The sequence below is a fragment of the Sitophilus oryzae genome, unplaced genomic scaffold, assembly GCF_002938485.1.
Source record: "Sitophilus oryzae breed Bouriz unplaced genomic scaffold, Soryzae_2.0 scaffold_467_pilon_pilon, whole genome shotgun sequence".
NCBI lineage: Eukaryota > Metazoa > Arthropoda > Insecta > Coleoptera > Curculionidae > Sitophilus > Sitophilus oryzae.
Genome location: NW_022147048.1, coordinates 2,480,930 through 2,508,840, shown reverse-complemented (window position 1 = coordinate 2,508,840; position 27,911 = coordinate 2,480,930). Strand labels below are relative to the sequence as shown.

At 32.0% G+C, this 27,911-nt stretch overlaps 1 protein-coding gene across 2 annotated transcripts; it reads right to left on the bottom strand.

Moving 5' to 3' along the window:
* Positions 1-1,772: 1,772 nt before the first annotated feature.
* LOC115886081 (tuftelin-interacting protein 11) lies at positions 1,773-27,421 on the bottom strand. Of its 2 annotated transcripts, XM_030905124.1 has the most exons (12): positions 27,175-27,420; positions 26,849-27,091; positions 23,673-23,977; positions 20,928-21,097; positions 20,371-20,566; positions 20,103-20,312; positions 18,127-18,386; positions 13,341-13,537; positions 10,090-10,311; positions 9,826-10,032; positions 5,370-5,506; positions 1,773-2,512 (listed from the first exon to the last, which is right to left on the bottom strand). In XM_030905124.1, the coding sequence occupies exons 1-12, from the start codon at positions 27,281-27,283 to the stop codon at positions 2,261-2,263; spliced, it is 2,508 nt and encodes an 835-aa protein (XP_030760984.1). In that variant the 5' UTR covers positions 27,284-27,420; the 3' UTR covers positions 1,773-2,260. The 2 variants fall into 2 exon arrangements, with proteins under 2 accessions (XP_030760984.1, XP_030760985.1); XM_030905125.1 differs by lacking the exon at positions 5,370-5,506 and having other exon boundaries at positions 2,291-2,512; positions 27,175-27,421.
* Positions 27,422-27,911: the final 490 nt, after the last annotated feature.

Sequence of the window (27,911 nt, the reverse complement as noted above, 5' to 3'; positions counted from 1 at the left end):
ACAACGAAACGCATTAGCAAGCAAGGAGGATGTCAATGTTAGTCGGGAACTATTGTGAACTAAAGACCTAGTTCAAGGAACTATTCCTCTGGAGGAACTACAACTAAGGAACTAGTTCCTCCCAAGGAACTAGAATTCCCACCTCTACCATGGTTATACTAAAAACACCAATTCTTAATCAAAGAGCCTTGGAAAAATAGATTTGATTATCTAATGTCTTTATTGTCTTGTCCTGGCCAGTTAGAAAATGCTCATATCGTATTTTTAATCATATCTCAAGGTTTTAAAATGGAACGAGGGTGGCTCATTAGCATATTTGAAATAAGCATTTTTTTACGAATAATTTGATACCACACACTTGGTATGTCGAGTCAAATTTTCGTTACGAACCGCAAGTTATAATTTCAAATAAACCATATGCGAAAATGTCAAAAGTTGACATATGATATGTCATGCTATTCAGAGTGTTTTTTTCTTTCGAATAAAGTGAAAAAATACCGAGGGTGCCATTTAAAAATCAAAAATTGTAGTCATTTCCGGTGAAACATTATGTCATATACTAATATAATAATCTTGTTTTTTTATCTGAAAAAATAAAAAAGTTATAGGGGGTGAGTCACTTTTGAGACGCACCCGGTATAGCATATTTTGAAAGTTCATGTTATAATTTAATATGTTTTACTCCTTGACTTATGAATCGTATAAGTGTTGTATGTGCCGTATGCTCGAAAAATACGGAGTCAAGTTGGATTGGAAATGACGATCCGTGATATTTACCTTGTTCTTTTTTTATGTATAAAATGACGGCAATATTCATTTCCACGCCATCTCCGACCATATGGTATTTTTTCTAGAATCGAATGTGGTGCTTTTTTACCATAAAAAATCCCTGTATGTAATGCAAATAAAATCATGTCCATAGAGAATAAAATAACTGTTTTTATATGAGCTTTGTTGGTTAAAGAATAAAATAAAGTCAAATAATTTATTTTGTTTTTTTTTTCTTTAATTAATAAAACATATCATGTACAAATATTGGTGTGAACTATATGACAATATTATTTTTGATGAACTAATTAAGAAAAGTCTTCATCATGTGGGACCTTTATTTATTAAAAATTTTTTTGCAAATATTTTTTTAGCCATTTATTACTTTAAATGTGAAATTTAACTGATACCTAAGAATAGGTTAAATTTTATTATATAATTTTTAATATATTTCAAAGTTGAGAACTAAAGCCAAAGTCAAATTTAATCTAAATCAATTAATAAATAAAAATCGCATATGATGCGTCCCAATCTCTGAATAAGAAGACTAAGGAAGGAGCATATCAAAAATCTTAGGTCCACCGCGATGGGCCTCAAATATGGCCGACTTAAATTCCGGTTTATCAGTGCCATTCTAATTTTATGCAAAAAATGTAAGACTATGATGTAGGGTAGACGTGGGGCAGACTCAATAATTTTTTTTTATTTTACGTTGTGAATAAATGTTGGTAGTTATTAAAATTGTTATAAAAACATATTATTATAATAAAAATAGATAAGTTTTAATAATTATTTATTAACGTAAACATCCGATACGCTACTGAAGCAGGTAAGTCAAATTGACGTAGGTATCTAAATTCTTTGACAAGTTGTAAATAAAAGCAAAAATGCAAGAAAAAATATATAATTAGTTAATTTAAGTGAATTTCATAAATCATCTGTTTACTACACGTATGTATATTATATAGTCACTTACTAGCGAAAAGTTGTTACATTATTTCACTCGATTTTTGCCGAGATCTACCGCACGCTACACAACCATTTTAGAGTCTTTTTCGATAAATCACGATAGTGTCACTGTTAATTTAAGTTCTGCCACAATTTCCAAGTAGATTTGCTACCTTTATACAACAATCAGTAGTAGAATAAATAATAAATAACATAAAATAAGCTCCGTAAAGATTGACAAATCCACAAAATTTCAAATCAAATTCAAATGTGTCAAATGAATCGTCAAACAGAACTGTCAAGGATCCCCACCCTAGAGTCCTTTTTCCGCCCACCATGCATAATTACATGGATAGCATTACGTTCCTTCCTTACTCTTCTTATTCAAAGGTCCCAATTCAACTTTATCTGTGACACGGTATATCAACAATCGTCAAATTTAACATCTTTTTATATACAATATTGTGAACAATATTTATGTGAATTAATATAACAATATGTTATATCATAAGAGAAGAATTTTGGCTTAATGCTAAATATATCTTTAAGAGGACATATCTAAAAGTCTATTTAATGAAGTAGGAATCCAAGTTGAATTATTCTGACTGTAAAATATAACGTTCCTGTCTATGTAACACTGAACACCGTTTGTGCCTATCCTATATACTTGTTTAGCCTCGTGATATTTGTTGGATATTGGTACAAACAGGATGCCTCGTTCTTCACAACGTTTCGTCACCAAGTCCTTGAAGCCCTGCGGTATTTTTGAAGCCACTTTGACTGCTTCCGCTATACTCTGTGTGAAATAAAATAAAGTTAAAAAAAGTAACTTAATATCAAGGATACTATATAGAGATAAGGATAGTTCGATTCCTATCTTCCTGCACTGTCAGTTTTTTTACGTCATCTACTGACCGAGTTGAAGTTGGCGCTAAAGATTTTAGACAGTGACAGTTATTTTTGCATTTGACGGACGAGCGCACAGTGCGTTGGAAGATAAATTTAGCGGGACAAAAGCGTTTGGTTAGAAATAAGCCAAAAAATGTGTACTGATAAGAATAAATAGTAGACATTCCAATTGACACAAAAATGCATGAATATTCTTTGTATTTCGATACATTTTTATCAACCAAATTTGGTCGTTTTCTGCTCAGCAAGGCAGAGGTCATACGAAAACAAAATATTTACAAGTGCTTATACATTTTATTAGAAAGCCAAATTATGTTGAAGATTGCCAAAGGTATGTACTTTTCTATTGTACGTATATTATTTGTTAAAATTCTTCGTGCCTTTGTTCTGCAGATATCAAACTTTCATTTTTTTTTCAAATATCGATGTATTGAATGATGTAGATCTTTTGAGTTACCAATAGTTACCAACACAGGTAGTCACAGTCACAGGGAGTTCAAGCTTAACAGGTGAATGCCCAAAAAGATTCATTTCAATCGGATAGTATAAAAACAAAACAACTCCATCAAAAGGCACTGAGTTTAAAAAATTGTCTTAGATACTTACTATATATGAATTTACAATTACCGAGTGTTAAAATTAAAATATCTATCTTATTTATTATTTTCAAAATAAAATATATTTTTTTTAAATAAATTATAGAAGGTGTCACAAGATTACAAATTAATTAAAAAAAAACTGCTAAAGAGTTTTTTGATATCATAATTTTATGTATTTGGCAATAGTCATTTACGAATAATATCATAGTTTTATTATCTTTTATTTATTTATTAATAAATTAAGTTGTTAATAAATAAATAAATTTAACCATATAGTTGCTATATATTAGACCATTTATATATAAATAAATAAATATAGTCTGTAAAACGAATAACTTTGAATTTGACACTTCCCGTGGGCTTTTCTAGTGTTAATTTTATTAGGTTAGCAACTTGCGTCCATGCTGACGCAATGCCGTCTCTAATAGATCAGCCACGGAGCGAGATTTAGTCACGCTGGTTAGATACTACGAATTAATAAATATGTTGTAAAATACATGGAAAACATAATTATTCCTCGTATTTTTAGTTTGTATTTTAAAAATGATATAGTTTACATAAAATATACATAATATACAGTAAATAAATACAATATATATACCTATTTATAGTAATAAATTATTTGGCAAATAAACTATGAACCATACAAATGCAGAAAATGTTTTACAATATGGCTGAAAAAAACTAAAAAATAATAATTTAAAAAAATATGTGGTCATCTTTTGACAAGTTTATATTAGTTTATTAATTGCAGTAAACATTATGTGGTGTGTGGTGTGAATAATAAAAAACCAAATGAAAACTTAATCAGCGTTTCTCCCGAACCTAAATCCCAAGAAAATCAAAAATTTTAGAATAATTTTACATATAAAATGATAGCGATCTTTATTTCATAGCCATCGCTAACGCCTTTTTTTCTATGATATTGTATTATTTGCAAATATAATTTTTCGAACATTGATACTTGCAGAATATACATATAAATTTTGCGAATGCAAATAATAATACATTAGTAGATATCAAATGTTTTTTGTTAAATTAGATCGATTTTCAAACCCCAAAATTTAAAATATATTTTACATTTTACCCATTATCTTATGTACCACCCATTCATTATTTGTATATTGTAAAACATTTGCTGCATTTGTATAGTTCATAGTTTATTTGCCAAAGTATTTATTACTATAAATAAGTATATATTATATTGTATTTATTAACTGTATATTATGTATATTTCATGTAAACTATATCATTTTAAAATACAAACCAAAAATACGAGGAATAATTATGTTTTCCATGTATTCTACAACATATTTATTAATCCGTAGTATCTAACTAGCGTGATGTCATAAATCTCGCTCCGTGGCTGTTCTATTAGAGAGGGCATTTGTCTGATATTTAGAAATGTCAAAAGCTGATGACATTTTACTTTTGTCAATTATGACATTTCGTGTTTATTTTTACAAGAAGAGGAAGAACTGTCACTTGTTTTATTATTTTCCTTTTCTATTTCACGAAAGTAAAAAGAGTTACCTATCTGATTCGTTCAGGCACTCATTTTAAAGAATATCAGTAACTTTTTGGATAGAGGGCTTTTATATTTGCCATATTGGTAAAAAATAACGGTCAAAATTCAAAGTTATTCATTTTATAGACTATATATATGAATTTACAATTACCGAGTGTTAAAATTAAAATTAAAATATCTATCTTATTTATTATTTTCAAAATAAAATATATTTTTTTAAAATAAATTATAGAACGTGTCACAAGATTACAAATTAATTAAAAAAAAACTGCTAAACAGTTTTTAGATATCATAATTTTATGTATTTGGCAATAGTCATGTACGAATAATATCATAGTTTTATTATCTTTTATTTATTTATTAAGTTAATAAATAAATAAATTTAACCATATAGTTGCTATATATTAGACCATTTGCTACGTTCTTAGATTTTAAGTCCCAAACATTACTCTTGAGATTTTGTCCCGATAGAATAACCATCCGCCGCACTGTGGAGCGCTGGTCAGCGCGTGACGTAGCATTCCACGGCGACTACGACAGCGGCGATTTAACGCGATCGAACAGTCCTTTAGAATATATACAGTCCTTGACTTAATATAGGATAATAATGTTTTTACCTCAATCTTTGGCGGAGGTGGCAGAAGCGGTGTATTCGTTTCGTTGGTTGATAAATACGATATTGACTCTTTAGCCCCAGGTTGTTGCATAATACCTACAGCTCTGCTCATCATTTCCAAAGCTTTATGGAAACTTTCTTCATAAAAAAAAATAAAATTTTGAAATGTTTCTATTAACAGATAATTTACAGCGCTTATCTTTAAATAGTAGTATTAGTGATGTAAAATTTCCAGAAATATATTTCCGGAAATATTTCCTGAAACATTGGAAATATATGAAATATTTTAAAAAATAAGAAAAACCGAAATATTTATTTATAAAAATCATAAAAAAACATCGCAAAACACAAAATGAGTTATTCTTCAAATTTAAAAATAAATTAAGGTTAAATTGGTACAAAAAAAAATATTTTTGACACACTAGTCGAGCAAGAGGCATATCTTCATCGCTGTCATCAGCATCACACTCAATAGCATCTTCTTGCCAGTCTACTTCCTCAAAATCTTCAATAGTATCGGAAATAAAAATTGATCTATTGCCGTTTCCTATTTTCTTCAGCAAGTTTTCATTGTGGGATACATAGAGTAGCTTGGCGGCTCTGTCATTAGTAAGCCTGTTTCTCTTTTTTGAATGAATATGACTATAAACGCTAAAACTGCGTTCCGTGGCAGCCGAAGATGCTGGCATCATCAAAATTCGTGAAGCTATACTTGTGATAATGAAGATGAAGAACACAGTCCTTTCCACCAGGAGACTGGGTTATTTAAAACTACTTTTCCATATGAAGTTATTTCCAAATAACTTGCCACTTCTACAACGGTAATCTGTTATTTCATCTATTATTTCTTGCTCCTTTATATTGAGTTTATTTTTTGATATATTAAGTATGCATTCTATGACAGAAAGAATTTGGGTTTCATCAAGTTCAGAACCTTGTGATTTTGGATTTAGTAATTCTGCAGCATAATGAATGGCGAATCCTCAAACTCGATATATTCACCATATTATATGTTTATAAAACTGTTCTATACTAAATTTAATGTTTATAGGGTTACAAAATATGAAAGATATATCAATAAACATCGGGTTTGAATCGTTAATGACAAGATTTAAGTATTTTTAAAAATATTTCCAATATTCCCAATATTTCCGAGACACGTTTGGAAATTTCCAATATTTCCATTTCCATTTTGGACCGGACCTATGTTGATACAAAAAATACATCTTATTTTTACGTGAGGAATCTCCCCACGAGAGATGGCACAAGTTTTTTGAAACGCCCTGTTTTTCAACACCAGAAACAAGCCCATTATTTTTTTGCAAGAAAAATTGTTGAAAATTTTACATTTTCAGGGAAATATAAAAAGAAAATTTTTAGTGCTGCTATACTTGTATTCATTTAAAACTTCCCAATATGGCGGACTTCAGTGTGGGAGGCTTAAAAAACGAAAATATCTAGACTGGAATCGACTGTAGTTCAAATCGTTCAAATTGATAATCTGTGGTAAATCTAACTGAACTCTGACACTTGGCTGACAGTGACGTTTACGGCCCCTTTTTCTAAACAAATATTTTCATTATTTTTTGAGTTTCTATTCACAGATTCTACTTGATTTTGTTCTTTTATTTAACCTGCAGTACTAATTATATAGTTATCAATAATCATTTTACTGATCAAGAACTGAGGAATAGCCTGGAAGATATTCAAAATGTGTAAAACGCTTAAAAATGTATTAGAAAACATTGACTCGTCCACAAATTCGTGAAAATAAATTAGTCCAGATGTTTGTAAAAAGGTCTCTAATTATTTTGAGAAGTTTCTTCGAATCAGTAATTTTCAGGTTTGTACCTCATATGTATAATATGATAATAAATAGATTAAAACTTATATTTCATGTAAATCAGTTTTAAAATATAAAGAAGGTTTAAAAGTTGAGTTAGTAGAGGAGACCTCAAGAAGGTAATGTTGGTATAGGATCAAAGATCAAATAACACTTGAAATATATATGTACAATAAGTGTAAGTAGTTTTTATGAATCTGTTTGATATCTATTGCATTGTTTTTGTATTTTTTGAAACATATATTTTTTTACTTTACAGGATACACAAAGAATAATAGGAAATACAGTTACACTCACTAAAAGCACTTAAGGTTTGTAATAGATGTAGTAAGAATATCAAACACCAAACCAAACCAAACATGTTTTATTTTACCGATATTCCTCACAATTGAAAGGAAAGTCGCTTTATAAATAAGCAGAAAGAGATCGTATAGTACACTCTATATTAATAATTCTTTTTTATCCTATACTTGTTAGTTACGCATCACTTACTAGGTATAAAATTTAGTACTGATTCCAAACCTATAGTTGTGGTTGTCACATATTCTGATGTGTTTCTGGCAATTTAAAACAAGTTAATATTTAAACAAACATTTCTGACTTTCCTGACAGAAGTGTGAACACAAATTTAATAAAGGTATAATGTGGATAATGTTCTGATTATTACAGTTTGGATGGATGACTATTTTTGTATGTTGTTATTTAATAAAGTGTATTTAATGAGTTTTTGAATATTTCATTTTTTCCTCAGAGGATTGTGTTCTAATCTTTATATATAAATTTTCAAAAATTATATCTACAAAATTTATTACCTTATAACTTTTTGCTAAAGACTTTTTAGATGATACAGTTTAACAGTATATAAAAGAACTATCTAAATAAGATTTTAAAAATATATAGCTGTTTCGCAACCAAATCAATTCTCAGTACTGAAATAAAAACATAAATTAAGAGAAATGGGATGATCTATCAACTATAACATGAAACCCATCATCCTATCTCCAAGTCTTCTATTAATTTCACTTATTAAACAACTATAATTATTCAATAATCTTGATAATTCTAGGAACTCTCGAATATCGTCAAAACATGAAAACAAAAATTCTCTTCCTATAGTTCTTACGTAGCGTCCGTTTAACTGAGATATAAGAAACAGGGGAGTTAATATTCTCACTGAGAAAGTTTATAAAATACCTTTAAGTAAAATCTCTTCCGATCTGCGGTGAAATATCTTTATTCTTATTTAAATAATTTCAATAAGCTATGTTTTTATTTTAGACAACCACCTAATAACCTAACTTTAACGTCAACTTGACAATCCTGAAAAATGTTGTTGTTAACCAAAGCGTAAATAAATTCTGAATACGCTAACGCCCACTTATTTTTCATTAAAAAAAATACCAATTTTCGTAACTAGGTCGGCCATATTGAGGAACTTTTAAAAGAATTGTACTATAGTTGATTCTGCTGCGAATCCAGGAGATTTTCGTCTCCTTACATATTAGTATTCAAAATATGAGCAAATTAATGTTTTCTATTTAGTCAAATGCTATTTTATGATAGGCGAGACACAAAAAGCCATTATCAAGAGTAAAAATGACACTTTTGTGGCGGTACGTTTGACTACGACATACAGTCGAGGTACTGTACAATCCAACAGAAAAAAGACATTAAGTTGGCTTGGAAATATAACCATATAATTTTAGATATAAAATGACAGCAAACTGCATTTCAAAGCGACCTCTGAGCGTTACTTACATAAGAGACTCCCTGTATATTGTTAAACAATTTTGAAGAGTTTTATACCATATACCCAAGAACAGTTAACCTAATAGCACTGCTCATTCAGCCAAAAGTGTCCGCCAGGTGCATGCGAAAACCGCTCGCTTTGTGACGGCATTGTTGTCATTGTCATGGTTATTAGTCCTTATACGGCAACCAATAATACACACACGTGCATTATTGGTTGCCGGATGGGCTTTGAATATTTAGTTTATTTATTTAAATACCTTATATGTATGCAGTATAGAAAATTAACTGTATAAATCGTATTAAATACTTTTTTAAGAACAGCAGTTCCCAGCATCACCTTTTCCAAGCATTCTTTTTAGAGTACTTCAATATTTTGCTTTAAAATAATTAATAAACAATATCGTAGGCACTTAGTAAGCACTTTGTCACAATCCACAACACAAAATGAACGTATTTATACACTCTATAGCTCTAAAAACATTAAAGACACCTTTTTCACTTTTAATAATTAACTCAAAATTTCTCAGCTGTTATTTTTATAAGTTAACCTTATGCAACTAATAATACACACTATCATGACAAGGACTACAATGACGTCACAACTGTCAGCTGAAGCGCGGGAAGAGGCGAACGTACGTCTTATGAGGATGAGCAATCCTATTAGTTTACCGTTCTTCCCACATACCTAGCTGATTAGAGGAAATCAATTTCTTGATTTAAAATATTTTATATAGTTACATTGATTTTAAAGTTATTAAATTATTAAAGATTTTTGGCAAGCATTATTCGGTGTAAAATCTTCATTAATTATTTAAAAAAAGTCAAAACTTTTTTTTTTAATATCTAGCTTATTTGTAAGTACCTTTAATAGTCGGTTGGGCAAATAATTCATCGGAAACCATTCCTTTCCATCCAGAGTACCATTCAGTAACTTGGTTATAATTTGGATTATGGTTAAGCCACATTGCCAAGGTTTGCAACCACCTTGGAAAGAAAAATTTATCTAAAATCAAGGTCATATTCGGTACTGATATCATATCACTCCAGTCCATAACCCAGTACCAGGGATCTAAAAGTAAATCAATTAATGTTCACTTAAAATTAAAGAAATATGTTTTTACAGTACCTAGGAGTTGTTGATGGGGATTAATGACCATACTTTGTATACAAAGTTGAAGCTTAGGTACTATATGTTTAAGTAGAAATGCTAAGAAGGTACCCTTTGACAAAGCCCTCTGCCAGGGTTGTAGCATGAGCTTAACTGATTTATCAGAAGGATGCCATCCGTTAAGAGCAGTTCCTAGTTTTTCCTGAATAACTGGATAAACCTTTTCGTGAAGCCTTTCATCTACAATTTTTAAGAAGAATAAAAAAATATACAGGGTCAGTCACAATTTCGATGATAGGTTGATACAACCACAGATAATAATCTTTGTTTTTTCTTTATTGTTTTTCGTGGTTTCAATTTTCGGAATCGGGCACTAGTTAGGTAACTAGTTTGCGCACATAGCACGCCCACTTATGGCCTCTAAAATTGTGCATAGCGCCTGACCGACACAGTTATTAAGGTCCGCGCGCACTGAATCGGTACCAGTCCGGCGAGAAACGGCGAAGGCGGTGACTCGACTATCGTAGATAGGTAGAGGTAGGAATCTGGCCTCTACAGGCCGAAATGTTTTAGTGGACGCCGGCGCCGACTATATGTACGATGGTCGCGGTCGCTTTTGCTGGTCGGTCCGATCCGATGCAGTGCGCGCCCTCCTTTAGAGAGATCGGAAAACCGAATAGCGTCATGCAGTATTTACGCGTACCTTATCATGGTTACGATATGCGCGAGTCAATTTTTAACGCAACACCCGCTAATAACGTTACCGCCTGACGTAATTTGCGGATCAATTACACCAAGCGCTATTTCTAAATAACGTTTAAAAATTGCTTAAATGGGCATCTGCGGGTATTTGACAACCGGGGCCGGCCGGCGAGCGGCGAGATCTTTTATTTTAGGTTATGTTTGAATTGTTTTGAATTATTACTTTAGTTTTATTAGGTAATTTGATATTTAAGTAGCTGGGACTAGTTTTAATTAAATAAATATGGCTCAAAATATGGATTCCACCTCTTCCAATATTAAAGACCTATAAAGAGGCTTAGGTTTACAGCAGATGACGACTTATCCCTTCTAAGAGAATTTGTTGCTTGTTACCCTAAAATCACTGGCAGACGTTGAACGATAAAGCACTGGAAATAAGCACTTTAGCCCTTCAGTTTTAAAATACCTAGTAAACAAAACACTTTCAAAGTTTTAAATTCAAAGTTAGGTTAAGTTTAAATAGCGGACGCGACGCGAACAGAATCCTTTCCGATCCGATAACAATAAATGAGGAGAGTTAATACCATAGAATAACTAACTGAAAGAAATGAAAACTCCTATGTTAAAGCCTGGAAACACGCGCTCGACGCGATCCAAGCGGGCTACTGGCAGAACTAAAAATTCGCGCCATATTTTTAAATGGACCTTTACTGCCAGTTCATAAGGTTTTTACTTATATTTGGTAATTTCAATCTAGATTATGAACTTATTTGTAACAAAACATTTTACAAAATAAAAAAATGTATTTTGATACAAATAAATTAATAATCTAGGTTGAAATTATCCCTGAAATTAGAATAAAACACGAAAAATTTGTAACTTGATTATTTTATTATAACATTGTTAATAAAATTACATATAACACATTCAACACTATACAAGTATATATAAAAGTTATCAGAATTTATACAATCAGTTATAAGTAATTATAAAAAAGGTTATAAATTATAAATAAATAATTCATTATATAAAAGACATATAGTTACCGTGAATATAATTTGGTATAACTTTAATCTCAACTTTAATGACCTATTCAAATAGAAACATCTTACAATTCACATTATATAATACACAAAGCCAAGGGACAAAATTGTTATTAAATCTATTCTCGATGACTCGAAGCATTTTTTTTTCAAATAAAACAGGACATATAGGGCTTATAAATAATACAAGGGTATAGAAAATATATAAATAAGTAAATACAAATATATTTTCAACCTAATGATTAATGATTATACTCGTTTAAATAAATAAATGATCTTTTTAAAATTACTTGTTTGTCTTTGCAAATTTGTATATTTAATATTTATCTAAAAGCGTACACTTACATAAATTACTGCACAACCTTTAAAATTAAGCTTTTAATATGTTATACAAATTCTTGATTCGATATAAATACACTTAAATAAAACTTTAAAATTAATGATCTTCCAAATTTCTGAGACAGCCATTTTGTTGAAAGAATTTGTTTTGATTATGAGAAATTTCATAAAAATTATCACAGGGATTAATTAATCTTATATATGAAACTACTTGGCTTTTAAATTTCACAATCCTATCGTCCAAAATACTCTAAATTCGCAAAAATCCGTAAATATTCCCATAAAAACAAATCACAATTCACTTCCACTTCACAGAAACTGACAGACATTGCCAGATATGGAATGACGTTTATTTTTCAATTTATTTTACTGATCTAACTGATCCGGGTCACTTAGAAATTAAATTTTTATTAAATTATTTAATTATAATTGTTTCTGGCGAAAGCAACTTCATATCAATGTTTATTCATAGGGTAACAAAGCACATCGCTGTTAAATTATCAACATTTTATATAAATATTTATATTTTTCAACTACTCCAACTACTCCAATTACTCCACAGAGAATCAAACGAATTGTTAATTAAACTATACTCTGTGGATGACTTGATAAAATCATGATGAAATTAAAGTCCCTAGATGAATATCTAGGGACTTTAGATGAAATTTCTACGCAGCGCCATCTATCCCTCTACTGGCAGAAACTCCGCCGTGTTTCCAAAATTCAAATGGCAGTTTCATCCGCCTGGTTAATACCACCACACGTAAAGGAAATAACACCTGGCCTTATTATCGTCCATGCACGCTATTCGGTTTAGCGATATCTCTCTATTACGCTGTTTATTGTTATTTTACGCGAGTTTATTTTTGCGCACAGGAAATTTTACTCGTTTGCACATCGTCATAAAAAACAATTTTCGTACCAAGTATTAGGGACAAGATTTTTATCTGTATACTTATAGGATACCCAATCTGTGATACAACTTATAAAAGGTTTATTTTAAGACCTGCTTCATGAATCCAAATTATTTTTAGCATACATTCTTCAAAAACTTCTTTATTTTTCATAATTTGTCTATACAAGACCACTTAGTTTTCGAGAAAAAATGAAAACAAAAAATAAATAATAAATTGACAAAAACATGATCCTGAATAGGCAGTGGTAAAATATAATTATTATTAATACCTAATATTGGTATCCATGGATGAATCCATAAATGAATTGGTATTGTATCTGTCAATGGATTCCAGTTATTCACTTCTTTTATAATTCGAGGCATAATCATCTGATCAGTAATATTGTTCAAAATCCACACAGGCAACACATTTTTCCAGGCTTCTATTAGGGTAATCAGTGGCTCACAATCCCGAGGATTCCACGTACTGTAAACAGAAAGAAAGGTAATTAATGGTTATACTAAAGTTGATTGAAAAAAATTGCTGTGTTCCGTTTTGAAACGCTTCTTTTAAAGGATATTTTAGAGATACAAATTCGTTAATTCTGACTTGAATAAGAGTATAAAATTAATTAAATTACTAATTAATTTTGGATATTCGAAAAAGATTTACAATTTTTCATTTAAATGTAATAATAGGTTGTATAATTGGACAAATTAATTAAAAAAAAATAATAAAAAAAGTAATTAAAAAAAATCAAGTAATCAACGCAATCAATGAGTTATTAATTCAGATATTTTCTATTAGCTATATCTATAACATTAATTTTGACAACTATTTAATATGAGGAGTACAGGGAAAAAATATGATTAGCGCCAAGGTTATCATAGGGTTGCCAACCGTCCTCTATTTCAGAGAACAGTCCTCTTTTTGATCTTACTTTCTTATTTTTTAAATGGCGCTTATCATGTTTTTCCCCTGGACCCTTCATATGTTTTGAACTATATCGGTTGGAAGATTTCTTTATGGATAAATTCTATTACTGCCTAATTTTCATTTTTGTTTGAATATAATAAGAAAATTCAAGGTGTCCAATAACTACTTATTATTTTTGTATATACAAATTTTAACATACTATAATATCTACTTTCATTTCATTATTATAACAGATATGGTCGAAATTACCCAGTTTCATTATTTTACATTTACGTTAACGTTTACGTAACATGAAACTAAATTACTAAAAAGAAACGCGTATTTTATTTGAAATATACAGTTTAAAAGATCTAAATTATATAAATAGGGGTATTACTGTTAAAACAAAACATCATATAATACAGCTATATTAAAGTCTGTCCAACGAGTCAGGGAAGATTTTGATCGACGCAAAATGACAGAAAATACAATTTACGTATGCATTTAATTGACAGACACAACTGTCATTGTCATGTATCTTCTCGTTGGACCGACTATAGAAACCCAATATAGCAGCACACAGTAACGCACATTTTCGTCAATTCGACTCCGAACAAAAGCGCTCTGCGTGCTGTCATCAATCTGCCGAGTATTGACTATTGGCAGAAAATATTAAGAGTACCTATCTCTTTTCTTATACTAAGGATTAATCATAGACAAAAATATCAGGTTTTCTGAAATATCGAATTTTTTAAAGTGGTAGTTAGCCCAGAGCTTATATAAAGTTTATATTTCAAGTAAGGGCTCTAACTCACTGAAGACCAGGTCGCAACGACCTGGCCGTAAGCTGGCCGGATGTATTGCGTTTATAGCTGCGGCCAGATGAACGACCAGTTTCAACACAGTTGTCAGATCTAACGTTTTTTTACGTTTTACCAATTAGAAAATAGTGTTTCAGAAATGTTAAAATATCCGACTTAACTAAAAAGCGAAGTTGCTATTCATAAGCTTATTAAATGTTCTAATATTAAATAATGCATTTAAAATATTCTTGGATTTTTCGTTAATAAATACTGGTGTGGTAAATGGAGTAAGTAAAATCACCAACCCCGACTACACGATAACGTCGTTATTTCCATATTTTTCACAACTCCGTTTCACAACAGAATATTCTACATCCTACGTCTATGTAATTTAATATGTGTAGAGTGAGACATGTAACTCGTGAGATTTGCAGCATTATATCAATAAACGACAATAAAAAATCGGTAAAAAAACTTTTAAGTTAAACGGTTTTATCTTATGTGCACTGAAAACTAGAAAATAATAACAATTAGGTATTTTGAACTTCTAGTTCAGAAATATTTTAGTACTAGGCAGAATAGCTTTTAGGCATATTAGACTAAAATAAAAACGTGGGGCCCCTCTGAAATCCTACCTATGGCAAAGCATATCTTTATACTTTGGTAGATCATGAGCTCGGCGTCCGCTGGTGAAGCCGCCACGGCTGGTTATTGATTGTCAAAATCTCCAGTTACGATTATAGTAAGTCGATGCAATCCACACTTAGTATAGAAGAAAGTATTACAGCAATAGTTAATGGGCCCCACGTTTTTATTTAGTCTAATATGCCTAAAAGCTATTCTGCCTAGTACTAAAATATTTCTGAACTAGAAGTTTAAAATACCTAATTGTTATTATTATTTTCTAGTTTTCAGTGCACATAAGATAAAACCGTTTAACTTAAATGTTTTTTTACCGATTTTTTATTTTCTAGTTTTTAGTATTTAACGGAAATGCCTACCGAATATTCCTCATTCTATTTAATTAATTTAGTGCATCATTATTACATGGTTTTTTACCTGATAGTTTATTACAATCTGACGCTCAGGTGTTTCTGACGCTAACAACTCTCTCTGTCTGTCGCGTTCTGATGCTAGCCTAGACTCATGACGCTCAGGTGTTTCTGGCGCTAACAACTCTCCTTGTCTCTCTCGTTATGATGCCAGCCTAGACTCATGACGCTCAGGTGTTTCTGCCGCTAACAACTCTCTCTGTCTGTCACGTTGTGATGCTAGCCTGGACTCATGACGCTCAGGTGTTTCTGACTCTACCAGCTGCCTTTGTCTCTCACGTTGTGCTATTAACCTGGCATCATGTTGCTCAGGTGTTTCTGTTGCTAACCGTTCTCTTCGTTTCTGTAGTCGACTATAGATTTCATTTTCACTTTCTTTTGCACGTTTCGTTCTATACTTTTCTTTCGCCTTTTCGAGCCTTCTTTTTCGTTGTGTAGCAGTTTCGTTTTTATTTTTGTTTGTTTTTTTATTTATTGTTTCCATGTTGTTCCCACGAGTAATGGACATTTTAACGGTCGACCCCCCCAGAGGTCCAGTAGAGGGGCAAAGCTATAATATACAACAAGAGGCGCCCAATCTTGAGGGGAAACGCTTGCGACATTACATTTTTAGCCACCCTAATGCCATACAGTCCTCAGCACATTTTAACCTATTACCTTAACTTGGGTGGTAAAGCTACCGCTAACTACGTAGATACATCTAATCACCTATTTTTTTTATCTGTCCTTCTAACGTCACACAATCTTGGACACAACTGTTCTGGACACGACTACTCATGCCCTCACCTAATACGCCATTTTGTAACGACGTCCATCTTGGATTTTAAATTTTGTCATAATCACAGTATTCTACTAGTGTAGCCCTTTCATTTGATACCCATATTGAGGGGGTTGTGGAAAAATATTAAATCCGCCATTTTGTATCGGCGGCCATCTTAGATTTACAATGTTATTGATATTACTATATTGTATTGTCATCGGAACTAAAGGTGTGTACCAAATTTCAGATCAATCTGACAACAGGAAGGTACTTAAATTTCAATTTCTAATTTTGACCCAAATAAACAAACAAACAAATAAATACCGTACGGGTCGAGCTAAATAAAACCGTTTAAAAACAGTATTGTTCCTAAAGGTGCGTCCAGACTAGAGCATTTTAGCCCGAACGAACCGAGCGCGCACGAACAAGCAGAACAAATAGGCCGAACAAAAAGTATTGTGTACGCGCGACCGACAAAAAGGGAGATATTCTGTTTCTTTTTTCTACTGATATGGGCTTCTACTGATGGCTCTTATCGACTTTAGAAGTAAACATATTAGGGCCATCGTAAAAAAAGGTCGTCAGACACTGGCTCTAAATATAAGCAGGTAGAAAGTTAAGCTTCCAGTTATTTCAATGTTTTCAATATAAATTCCTCTTTTTTATTGTTACTGAGAATCTACAACAGTAAATACTTCTATTTTTATGAATGTTTAAGTTACTTTTACTCTTAATTTTTTTTTAAATAATGTACCTAGTAGAAATATAGTCTAATGGACCCTGTTTGAAAAACGTTAAATTAAATATAATATTTAAAATACAGTTGTCCTCCTTGTACATGACTACAATACAACTAAAAAAAATAATTTAATAAAAAAAACAAGTGGTTGTAGAAAAACTTTAAATATGATTTTTTTTATTTTTTAACATCGAAACTTGAAGGTATAATAACAGGTATCATAACAACCATAAATAGAGAATGTCATATAAAAATGTTTTGAATTTTTACTAGAATCGACCCTGGATAAAAAAAGGGACTAGATTTAAGTTTCCCTTTGATCCAGTCTGTATACTATTTCTTTGGATTTTCTGCACGTGTGCAAAAATTACACTAAAACACTATATTTTATAGAAAATAAAATATTGTGCGTTGAATTTGAGGGATTTCATCTGAAAATTTATTAATTTCGAAGAAAACCGGCAACAAGCGGCAGAAAATTATAATATTTTAGTGCAGTCTACTGGTCGCAACGACCAACGGACGGCCACGACGTTTAGTGTGTACGGTATCATTTGATTTAATGGTTTTCTGGTCGTCAGTGTGTTCGAGCCCTAAGAACTACCGATTTTGAGCATTTTGACAAATTTCTAGGTTATGTTACACAGAGTCAAAAGATAACTAAATCTGTAAAACCATGAATCAGAAAATCATAAAATATACATAAGAGAAAGATAATGCTTTCGCATATCTTCAAATTGAATAAGAAGAAAAATTAATGAAATCTCCAAAAACTGCTTCAAGCTAAATGCATTAAACTGACTTACCTAATACAAGTTCTTATAACAGGCACCCAAGTATGCCATATGAGACTATCGTATGGCTGTATTCCAACTTTATTACCTTCTAGTGTCCCACGATGTCTGGGTTCCTCCAGAATATCCTTCCATTCTTCGAAAAACTCTATACACTGAGTTGGTTGTTGCAGGGGATTCCAATTAGCTAAGGCTGACGTTAGTAAAGGTCCAACTAAACCAGGAGCTAATTCAGATAATTCGTATTGACAATACTCTTCATAATGATTATTCTAAAATAAATATATCTAATAGAACTCATCATAGAACCTCATTACCAAAATTGTATGCTTTGCCAAAAATTCATAAACCAGACAAGTCTATGCGCCCAATTGTTTCGGCTGTAGGTTCTCCGACTTATAATTTGGCAAAATGGTTATCAAGGGAGTTCGAAAATTTACCTGAACATGAAAAATAATATATTGAATTCATTAACAAAATTAAAGATATAACATTGCATGAAGGTGAAATTTTGGTCTCCTTTGATGTATCTTCGTTGTTCCCAAGTGTTCCAATTCCACATACTTTAGGCTACTTGAAGGAATTACTGAACGCAAATGGTCTCGACAACAAAACTGTGATTGAATATATTAAGCTTATATCGTTATGTATGAAACAAAATTGTTTTCAATTTAATAACAACTTTTTTGAACAGCGGGAAGGTACAGCAATGGGTAATCCATTGTCTCCATTTTTGGCTAATTTATTCATGAGCAGGTTAGAAGTGGAGGCTAAGAATCAGTTTGAGTATTTTCCAAGAGTATGGTTTAGGTAAATGGATGATATTTTTGCTGTTTTTGACACACATTCAGACACCATAGATAGTTTTATTTCTAAGTTAAATAATCGTTTTCCTTTCATTAAATTTACGCATGAAATTGAGAACAACGACAGATTACCATTTCTGGATGTATTAGTTATTAGAAATACTAATAATTGCCTGGAATTTGATATCTATAGGAAAAATACCACCACACGCAGATATATTCCTAATGAATCACATCATAGTGTTGAACATAAAATGGCTAGTTTAAATTTCTTAGTTCATAGATTACTTAGTTTACCACTTTCCAACAAAAGATAAGAAATAGAAAGAGATTACATTAGGAATGTAGCTGAGTGTAATGGATATTCTCCTTCACTAGTTGATAAATTAATTAGAAAACGTAGGTATAGGTTAATGATTTCTGAAAATTCGACATTTCAAGTGGAGAAAGATATGTCTAAATTTTTTTCAATACCGTTTGATAGAGAATTATCCCATGGTCTAAAAGGAATTTTTAAGAATATCAATTATAAACGTGTGTATAGTGCTAATAATAAATTACAACAATTATTAGGTAATCCAAAGGATAAAACACTTCCACTGGAAAAGTCGGGCATTTATGAAATTTCTTGTAAAGATTGTAATCAGAAATATGTTGGGCAAACTAGAACATCAATATTAACTAGATTTAAAGAACATTTAGCTCAGATAAGATATGGTAGACCGGATAAATCTTGCGTTGCCGAACATATTGTTGATAAAGAACATTGTATAGATCTTAATAATTTAAAATTAATTAAACAAGTCTCAAATTTCAGGCATTTAGATGCATATGAAAGCATCAGAATTAATAATTGTAAAGATAGTATAAACAAAAACAACGGTCCAATTCCTTCAAGTTCTTTGTTCCTACTACTCTAGTGGCGGAAATCTAACTCTTATGCTCAGTGGGCTCTGACTCGGTTGGCTAGATTTTGCCACGCCCACTCGGTGCCCACTGAGCGAGTATATAAACGCTCAACTTGTAGATTGTACTTTAGTTTATAATCATCTGCTGATGATGCTAACATGGTTAGCGAAACGCGCGTCCAGTGTAAAAGTAAAAGTGTTTTGGTGTATTGTGGTGGTTTAGTGTTATATTTTGGTCTAATAGAAGTTATGAAAAAGGTTAGTAAATAATTACCAATAGTCCTTTAAATATATTCATAATTTGTCCCAAAGAGTAATCTTGTGAAGGATCCATAAGTTTATCCACAACTGTAAGCACATTTTTCAATACATCAACTAGTTTGTCTTCTTTTAAAATTTGATTTTTGATCATAATTTCTTCTTGCTTCAAAGCTGTTACTCGATCCTCGTTATGGCGACTCGTCCTATCGATCCTAATAATATCCTAAAACATATTATGACAATAAAGTATTATGTAAAATTAGGAAATACGATCTTTGAACCTGTTCACACATATCTACTAACAGATCCAAATTGTGCTGTATTTCGGGTAGAGCAAAGTTCTGACATTTTTTATGAACAACATCTTCATAATGTTCTACACCTGGAGGAGCCTTTAGTCCACTTAGCGCGTGATATCCGCTTAAAACTCTTTGTTGTGGGCCAGTCATATCAATAACTTTCACTTTTGTCAGCTCACTAAAAATCAAGAAAGTAGTATCTTAGTTTTTGATACAGTAGACAGAACTTTTAACTGGCATTTTCACAAGTTCTCAGTGGTATTTTTCATTATAATTTATTCGTATAAATCTTTAATTAACTTAAATTTATTATAATCCTTTTTTGAAACTTTTAAACCAAAAAAAAATTTTTGTTATAATTTGTAAAAAGTATTTATTGCTACGCGCACACACAATATTTTTTTTTCTTAAATCTTCAGCCGTAAGAGCAACCAGTTAAGAGCGAGTCTACACTGCATTGATTAAAGTAGAAAATTCAATTTTCTAAAATTCTGTTTATTGCATGAAATGTCCTGGATATTTGGAAAAAGTAACTCTACCTGGAAATTCCCGAATTTCTATAACCTCCTGGTTTTTTACCTTTCTCAATTACATCATCGACGCTTCTGTAATAATAGCGGGACTTTTTAGCTGCTATGTCACTCCTTTTCCACTTAGAGGGTCCTTTGTTCTCTGGTTCGTCATCTTGTTTTATTTTCATATCCTTTTCCTAGAATTAATGTTTATGGTTGACCAGTAGTGATGGGCAAAACTGTTATTTTTAGATAACAGTTGAAACTGTTATAGTTATTTATAAAAAACAGCTTAAAATAACAGCTTGAAAATAACAGGTTTCTTTATTTTATTGCTAAAAAATCTGAAAGAGTATGAGGCGGTCACCGCCAGGCGTATTGACGCAGTTGCAAGTTGCAACAATGACGTGCTCGGTGGTAGTATTTCCAGGGTGTCATAACATTTCTAAATATCGATTGGTATCTAAAATACCTCTCTAAAAACGGTGGTTGTTTACAAATAAGCGCTGTTTACAAATTGCGATATAAAAAAGCCAAAATGACGCTACTCGTCTATACCTATACATTCCGATCTACCTACGATCCGCGTAGATCCTGAATTGCGTAGCAGTGTACAGGGTGCATCTCACTCGACGGGCGAGAAGCTCTTAGTTATGATTTTACCATTTGCGGTCAAAAAATAGAAACATAAGAAAATGAGTAGTATATTCTTCATAAGTAAACCAACTACACACTAGAGTTCGAATTAATTTTACACTTAAACTAGCGTGTACCCGCGACTTCGTTCGCGTCGAATTATTAATTTGTAATGGTGATGATAAAGCAAAGCAAGAATTTTCATTAACATACAAACTGGATAAAATTTTCTCACATTTGCCAAAAATATGCTTTAAACGTCGAGCAGTTTAAGTAAAATCGTGGTTAATCAATTACTCAACTTTTTGGAACACCCTGTATGATTTTTTAAAAAATTTCAAAATATGTAAAAAAACAAAATAAATTATGCGGGTCCAAGCGTTTTCCCGAAAGACCAACCGTTTTCTTAAATAACAAATATTGTAATATTTGAGGGGCGTTTTCACCCTCTTGGAATTTGAGATTCGAGAAGTCAATCCGTTTGCCAAAGATCAGCTTTAAACGTCAAGCAGTTTAAGCAGAATCATGATTACTCAATAGTCATTTTATGAAACACCCTGTATATATTTTTTAAAAATCTCAAAATATGTAAAACAACAAAATAAAATATACGTGTTTAAGAATATTCTAATATTTGAGGGTGGTTTCACCCCCTTAGAATTTGAGTTTCGAAAAATCCCTCTTATCGAACCTCTACACCCTAAAGTCAATTCGTTTTCAAAAATTTCAAAATATGTAAAAAAACAAAATAAATTATGCGGGTCCAAGCGTTTTCCCGAAAGACCAACCGTTTTCTTAAATAACAAATATTGTAATATTTGAGGGGCGTTTTCACCCTCTTGGAATTTGAGATTCGAGAAGTCAATCCGTTTGCCAAAGATCAGCTTTAAACGTCAAGCAGTTTAACCAGAATCATGATTACTCAATAGTCATTTTATGAAACACCCTGTATATATTTTTTAAAAATCTTAAAATATGTAAAACAACAAAATAAAATATACGTGTTTAAGAATATTCTAATATTTGAGGGTGGTTTCACCCCCTTAGAATTTGAGTTTCGAAAAATCCCTCTTATCGAACCTCTACACCCTAAAGTCAATTCGTTTTCCAAAAATCAGCTTTTTACGTCAAGGGCTTTAAACAGGATCGTGATTAATCAATGACCAGATTTTTCAAAACACCCTGTATACATTTTAAAAAATCTTAAAATATTATTCTGAAAATTTTTCAGAATAAATAAATACCTAAATATTGAAACTTAATAACCAAGTACTGAAACATACAGCGCTATAATATCTCGACCTCCGCCCGTTATGCTCGTAACAGGTTGAAAAACAATGTATCTAAAACAACTGATGCGTTATTCTCCAACCTGTTGCGAGCCTCCATCGACAATCGACCGATGCAGCAGCGTTACTTTCCCACTCCGATTATCTCGACCGCCGCTCTGTTATGCTCGTAACAGGTTAAAAAACAACGTAGCTAAAACAACTGATGCGTTATTCTCCAACCCGTTGCGAGCCTCCATCGACAATCGACCGATGCAGCAGCGTTCCTTTCCCACTCCGATTATCTCGACCGCCGCTCTGTTATGATCGTAACAGGTTAAAAAACAATGTAGCTAAAACAACTGATGCGTTATTCTCCAACCCGTTGTGAGCCTCCATCGACAATCGACCGATGCAGCAGCGTTCCTTGCCACTCTTGTTATCTCGACCGCCAGGCGTTATGGCCGCAACTGTTTCAAAAAAGCTTCTTCTTTTATACCCTATTATTTTTAAGCTGTTGTAAGCCCAACACGCCGCGCCGCGCCGTAGCGCATTCCCCACTCCGTTGTCCGTTGTCTCGCCGCCTGTATCGATAGTAGTCGAAATAACATATTTTCCATCCATACTAGTTGTTTTTTGGAATTGCTTCGAGTAGCATCGAATTTCGTGGCGCTGCAGAGCGCCGACTTCGTTTCACGATCACGTTTCACACGAATCTCTGCGTGTCGTTATTTTATATCTGTTATTTTTTAAAAGTAGTAACGGTTGCGTTATGTTATTTCTAAATAATTGTTATAAAATAACAGATAGTTAAATAACAACCCATCACTATTGACCAGCTATGTCTAAATGAAAAGGAATGACTTACTGAAACTTTTGGAACGGTAGTAAGTTTTTCAGGGCCATATGCTCCAATTGCTCCTCTTCCCTTTCGAAGATAGGCTTCTACAGGTGCTGCAATACCTTGCAATTCTTTTCCCAAACCTTTACCAGGTTCGTAACCCATCTGAAGCAACAGTTTGGCACCAATTCCCTTGGTATGCTTTTCCCAATTACCCATTCCTCTATTTATTAAAGACTGGTCAGGTTTACTTCTTGTTCTGAATCCCGCAATGTCACTGGTAACTTCTGTTACAGTAGATTGTGTAGGTTCCCTTCCTTGTACTCCAAATCCTAAAAAAATATCTTAATGGACCATTTGCGTGAATTTTTAAATTATTTGAAACATCATCTAAAGTGATTTTTTCAAGATCTCCAAGATCTCCTCTTTTTCTGATTTCAAGATCTGTGACTATGAAAGGAATGCGGACAAAAAACATTTAAATAAACAGCAATATATTTTATACGTCGACTTGACGAGTACGTCACCGCAAATCGCTCCGCCCACTCATTTTATTGGCTACTTGCAAATTTGTCGAATTTTTATTAATGGGACGCGTCATCTAATTTTTTACGAAAGACATCGAGAGAATATCGTTTCCCCTCTCACGGATACCCCGTAGCTACAGAACGGACAGACGCACTGTACGTATTTCTAACTAATATTTTAAAGTCATCAGCAAACGTATTTTTTCAAAATTTCTAAATATGCTAGATAATTGACTATTTTAATAGTGCGGACACGCAAACAGTATACCGGGTGTTGCATCGTCGGACGGGACATAGGAAATCCCATGTAAATTTTAATGGGGTCAATTATTGGCTTCCCTAATTATTTTAGAGAATAATTCTATTTAAGTTTATTGAAGAGCACTAAAACCCACATTCAACAGAATAACTTTAGATATTTTTGATTAGGTCGTTTACGAGTTATCGCCAATTTCTTTTTAAATATTTCTCCTTTCTTATGGCCCTGTATTTACTTATGAGCACCAGTCAAGGTAAAAGATAACTGTCAAATGAAGTTGCCATTTCAGAAATTTACCTATTTAGTGCTTTATTATTATTGAAAACTCATTCCTACATCGGAAATCTTAAAGATGTATTTATAAATACAAATTAATATGAATTAAAGTAAAATAAAGTAATCAATTACAAGGTTAATTATAATATTATTACAATATTCAATAATTTATTAGCTTTTTTCGTTTTCCTGTTATTACCGATTCTGAACCGTCCTAGAACTGTGATGCGTATGCGCAGAAGGAAATATGAAGACGTTATTCCATTTGCGCATGCGCTGCAGAGTTCTAGGACGGTTCAGAATCGGTAATAACTAGAGATGGGCGGTTATTGGTAAAAAACCGGTTATAGGTTAACCGGAATTATCTTTAAAAAATAATAACTTGACAAAATTAACCGACACAAATTAACCGGTTATTCAAATAACCTAACCTAGCAAAACTAAATATTTAGTTTTCCTATAGGTTTACTTACCTCTACACTCCATAGGTCTACTTCAAATTTAGATAATAAACTTAGTTAAATCGCATGATTAAATAGAGATTGTAGCAATGTAAGTATGTATATGTACAAAATGAATTTAAATAAAATGCTAACCTCACTTTTTTGAGTAGACATGGATATGATATTAAAACTAGTAATTACTTAACGTTCAAAAAACCACACAACTCACAAGTTCTACAATCTACAACCAAGTTATTTTAATCAAATACCAAAGAAAAATAAGGAGACTGAATGAATAGATAATGAAAGATTATCTTCATTCATTACTTGAACTTTAATTTTGTATTCTTTAGTCTAAGCTTCAAGAGAGACTTCAAACTACAAATAAAATATATTTACGGTGAAACGTGGGTGAAACTGGGCGAAACCATGGAAGACTTTTGAAGAACCGTTGAAAATCCGTTAAAGTCGGTTAAAATTTAAATATAGAATTTAGAGAATCTATTTGAAGTTAGGTTCGTATCACTTGGCTAGCTGGTGGCTAGTAGTAGTCTATGCCATTAGTACTTTGTTTTACGGCCTGACCTGTCAGGGCCATTTGGCCGTTGTTTTGATTATTATCATCAGGGTTCGCCTGATGCCTGATTTAATTTTGACATTTGATGTTTGATGTCATATATTTTCGTTTTGGGAGCGGGAGCGGGATCTCCCGTTATCGTCGTAATATCTGGAAGATCCGTGCCGTTCGCTTCTTCGAAATTTACGATTCAAACAGCTAATATTTAATTGTTACTTGTTTTAAATAAGTACGATTTTTAAAAAAATAACCGGCTATAGGTTATTGAACGTAATGCAAGGTTATTAGGTTAACTGGTGAAAAAAAAACTACCTTTAAATAACCGGTTATTTTAGAGGAAAATACCGGTTATTCAAAAAACCGGTTACTTTTGCCCATCTCTAGTAATAACAGGAAAACGAAAAAAGCTATAAATTTAGGTACTATTAAATGACAACTTCATTTGACAGTTATCTTTTACCTTGACTGGTGCTCATAAGTAAATACAGGGCCATAAGAAAGGAGAAATATTTAAAAAGAAATCGGCGATAACTCGTAAACGGGCTAATCAAAAATATCTAAAGTTACTCTTTTGAGTGTGGGTTTTAGTGCTCTTCAATAAACCTAAATAGAATTATTCTCTAAAATAATTAGGGAAGTCAATAATTGACCCCATTAAAATTTACATGGGATTTCCTATGTCCCGCTCGACGATGCAACACCCGGTATGACCGAAAACGAGGACTTCCGAGCTGTGACGTCACGCCGCGAACGCGCTATTAAGTGAACTTGTATTGCATTTTTTAATTGTTTTTCTTGTTTTATGCTAGAGGTCGAAAGCAGTGATAGGCATTACGATTCTTTTTAGTGAATCGAATCACACGATTCAATTTATGATATTGAATCGACTTCTACGATTCGTTCATTTGAACGAACCACACGCACAATTTACGTTTCATAAAAACAAGATCATAACTGGCAAGATATGTTATATTTATCTTGACATTTGAATGTTCATTTTCCTATTCTCAGGGAACATTCTTCAAAAATAAATCGGCAAGCGTATTACAACACTAGCAGTTATTAGTGAAAAGAGTCGTTGGGGAATCTCAAAAGAGTATAAGTGACATAAAAAAAAATACCTCTTCTAGGAACAACTTCATCATCTGAATCCGAACTATCTCTAGTCTTAAACGATGTAGTCGGTTTTTCTGTGTCTAAATCTTCCTGTTCCATTTTGATTTCTTTTTGTTTGTTCTTTTTACCGGCCTGCTGTACTCCTCCTGCTACAAATCCTATAGGTGCAGTATAATTTTTCGGTTTGTTACCTCCCCGAACAGGCCTTTTTACTTCACCGTCGTCATCGCTGTCATCTGCCCAGATACCTTCAAGAAATAAATAAAATACATAAATATTTCACAAAAGCTTCGCAAATAATATTCTAAACGATAAAGTTTTTAATTCATACCGTAAATTTGTTGATGTTTGGAAAATCCTTTTCGGCTTCGGTTAATATTGAATTCATTTTCCAAATCGTAATCCGTAATTTCAAATTTTTCTACTTCGTCGTCTTCCATGTTTATACTGCAGATAGTTAAATAAATTTAACTATATTTCCTGCTATTTTATTTAATAAATTGCTAAAATTCAAAAACTGCAAAACCAAACAGAATCCTCACAAAAAACCAGATGACAAATGACAATAGATGTGACAGATGACAGATGTCAAGGGCAAGTTTTAAAACCATTGATTAAAATTGGATTAAAATAAAAAAAAATGCAATGGATGGGCCTATTGAAATATACTGTCTGATGCAAAGGTTCGATCAGGGTTCGGAAGTAGTTAATTAAGACGTAATTTACCTGATTAACTACGTGTAGTTTTTCTTCAAAAACTACGTCTTTTCCCCTTCATTAACTACATGAAAACTACGTTAATAAACTATGTTTTGATATTATGAATAATTTTCTTTTGTATGAGGTGTAATAGAGATAATATGATGTAAATATTATATTTAGTCATATTTCTTCTGTTTTCTTAAATACATTATGTGTTTTTAAAGCTTCAACTTATTATAACCTCCCTCAAACCTTTGACATTTGAAAGTTACATACATAAGTTACATAAACTACACCCTCTACATAAACTACATTAACTAGGTGTGATGAAGTTTATGTAGTTTTTAAAAATAACATGTAGTTTTC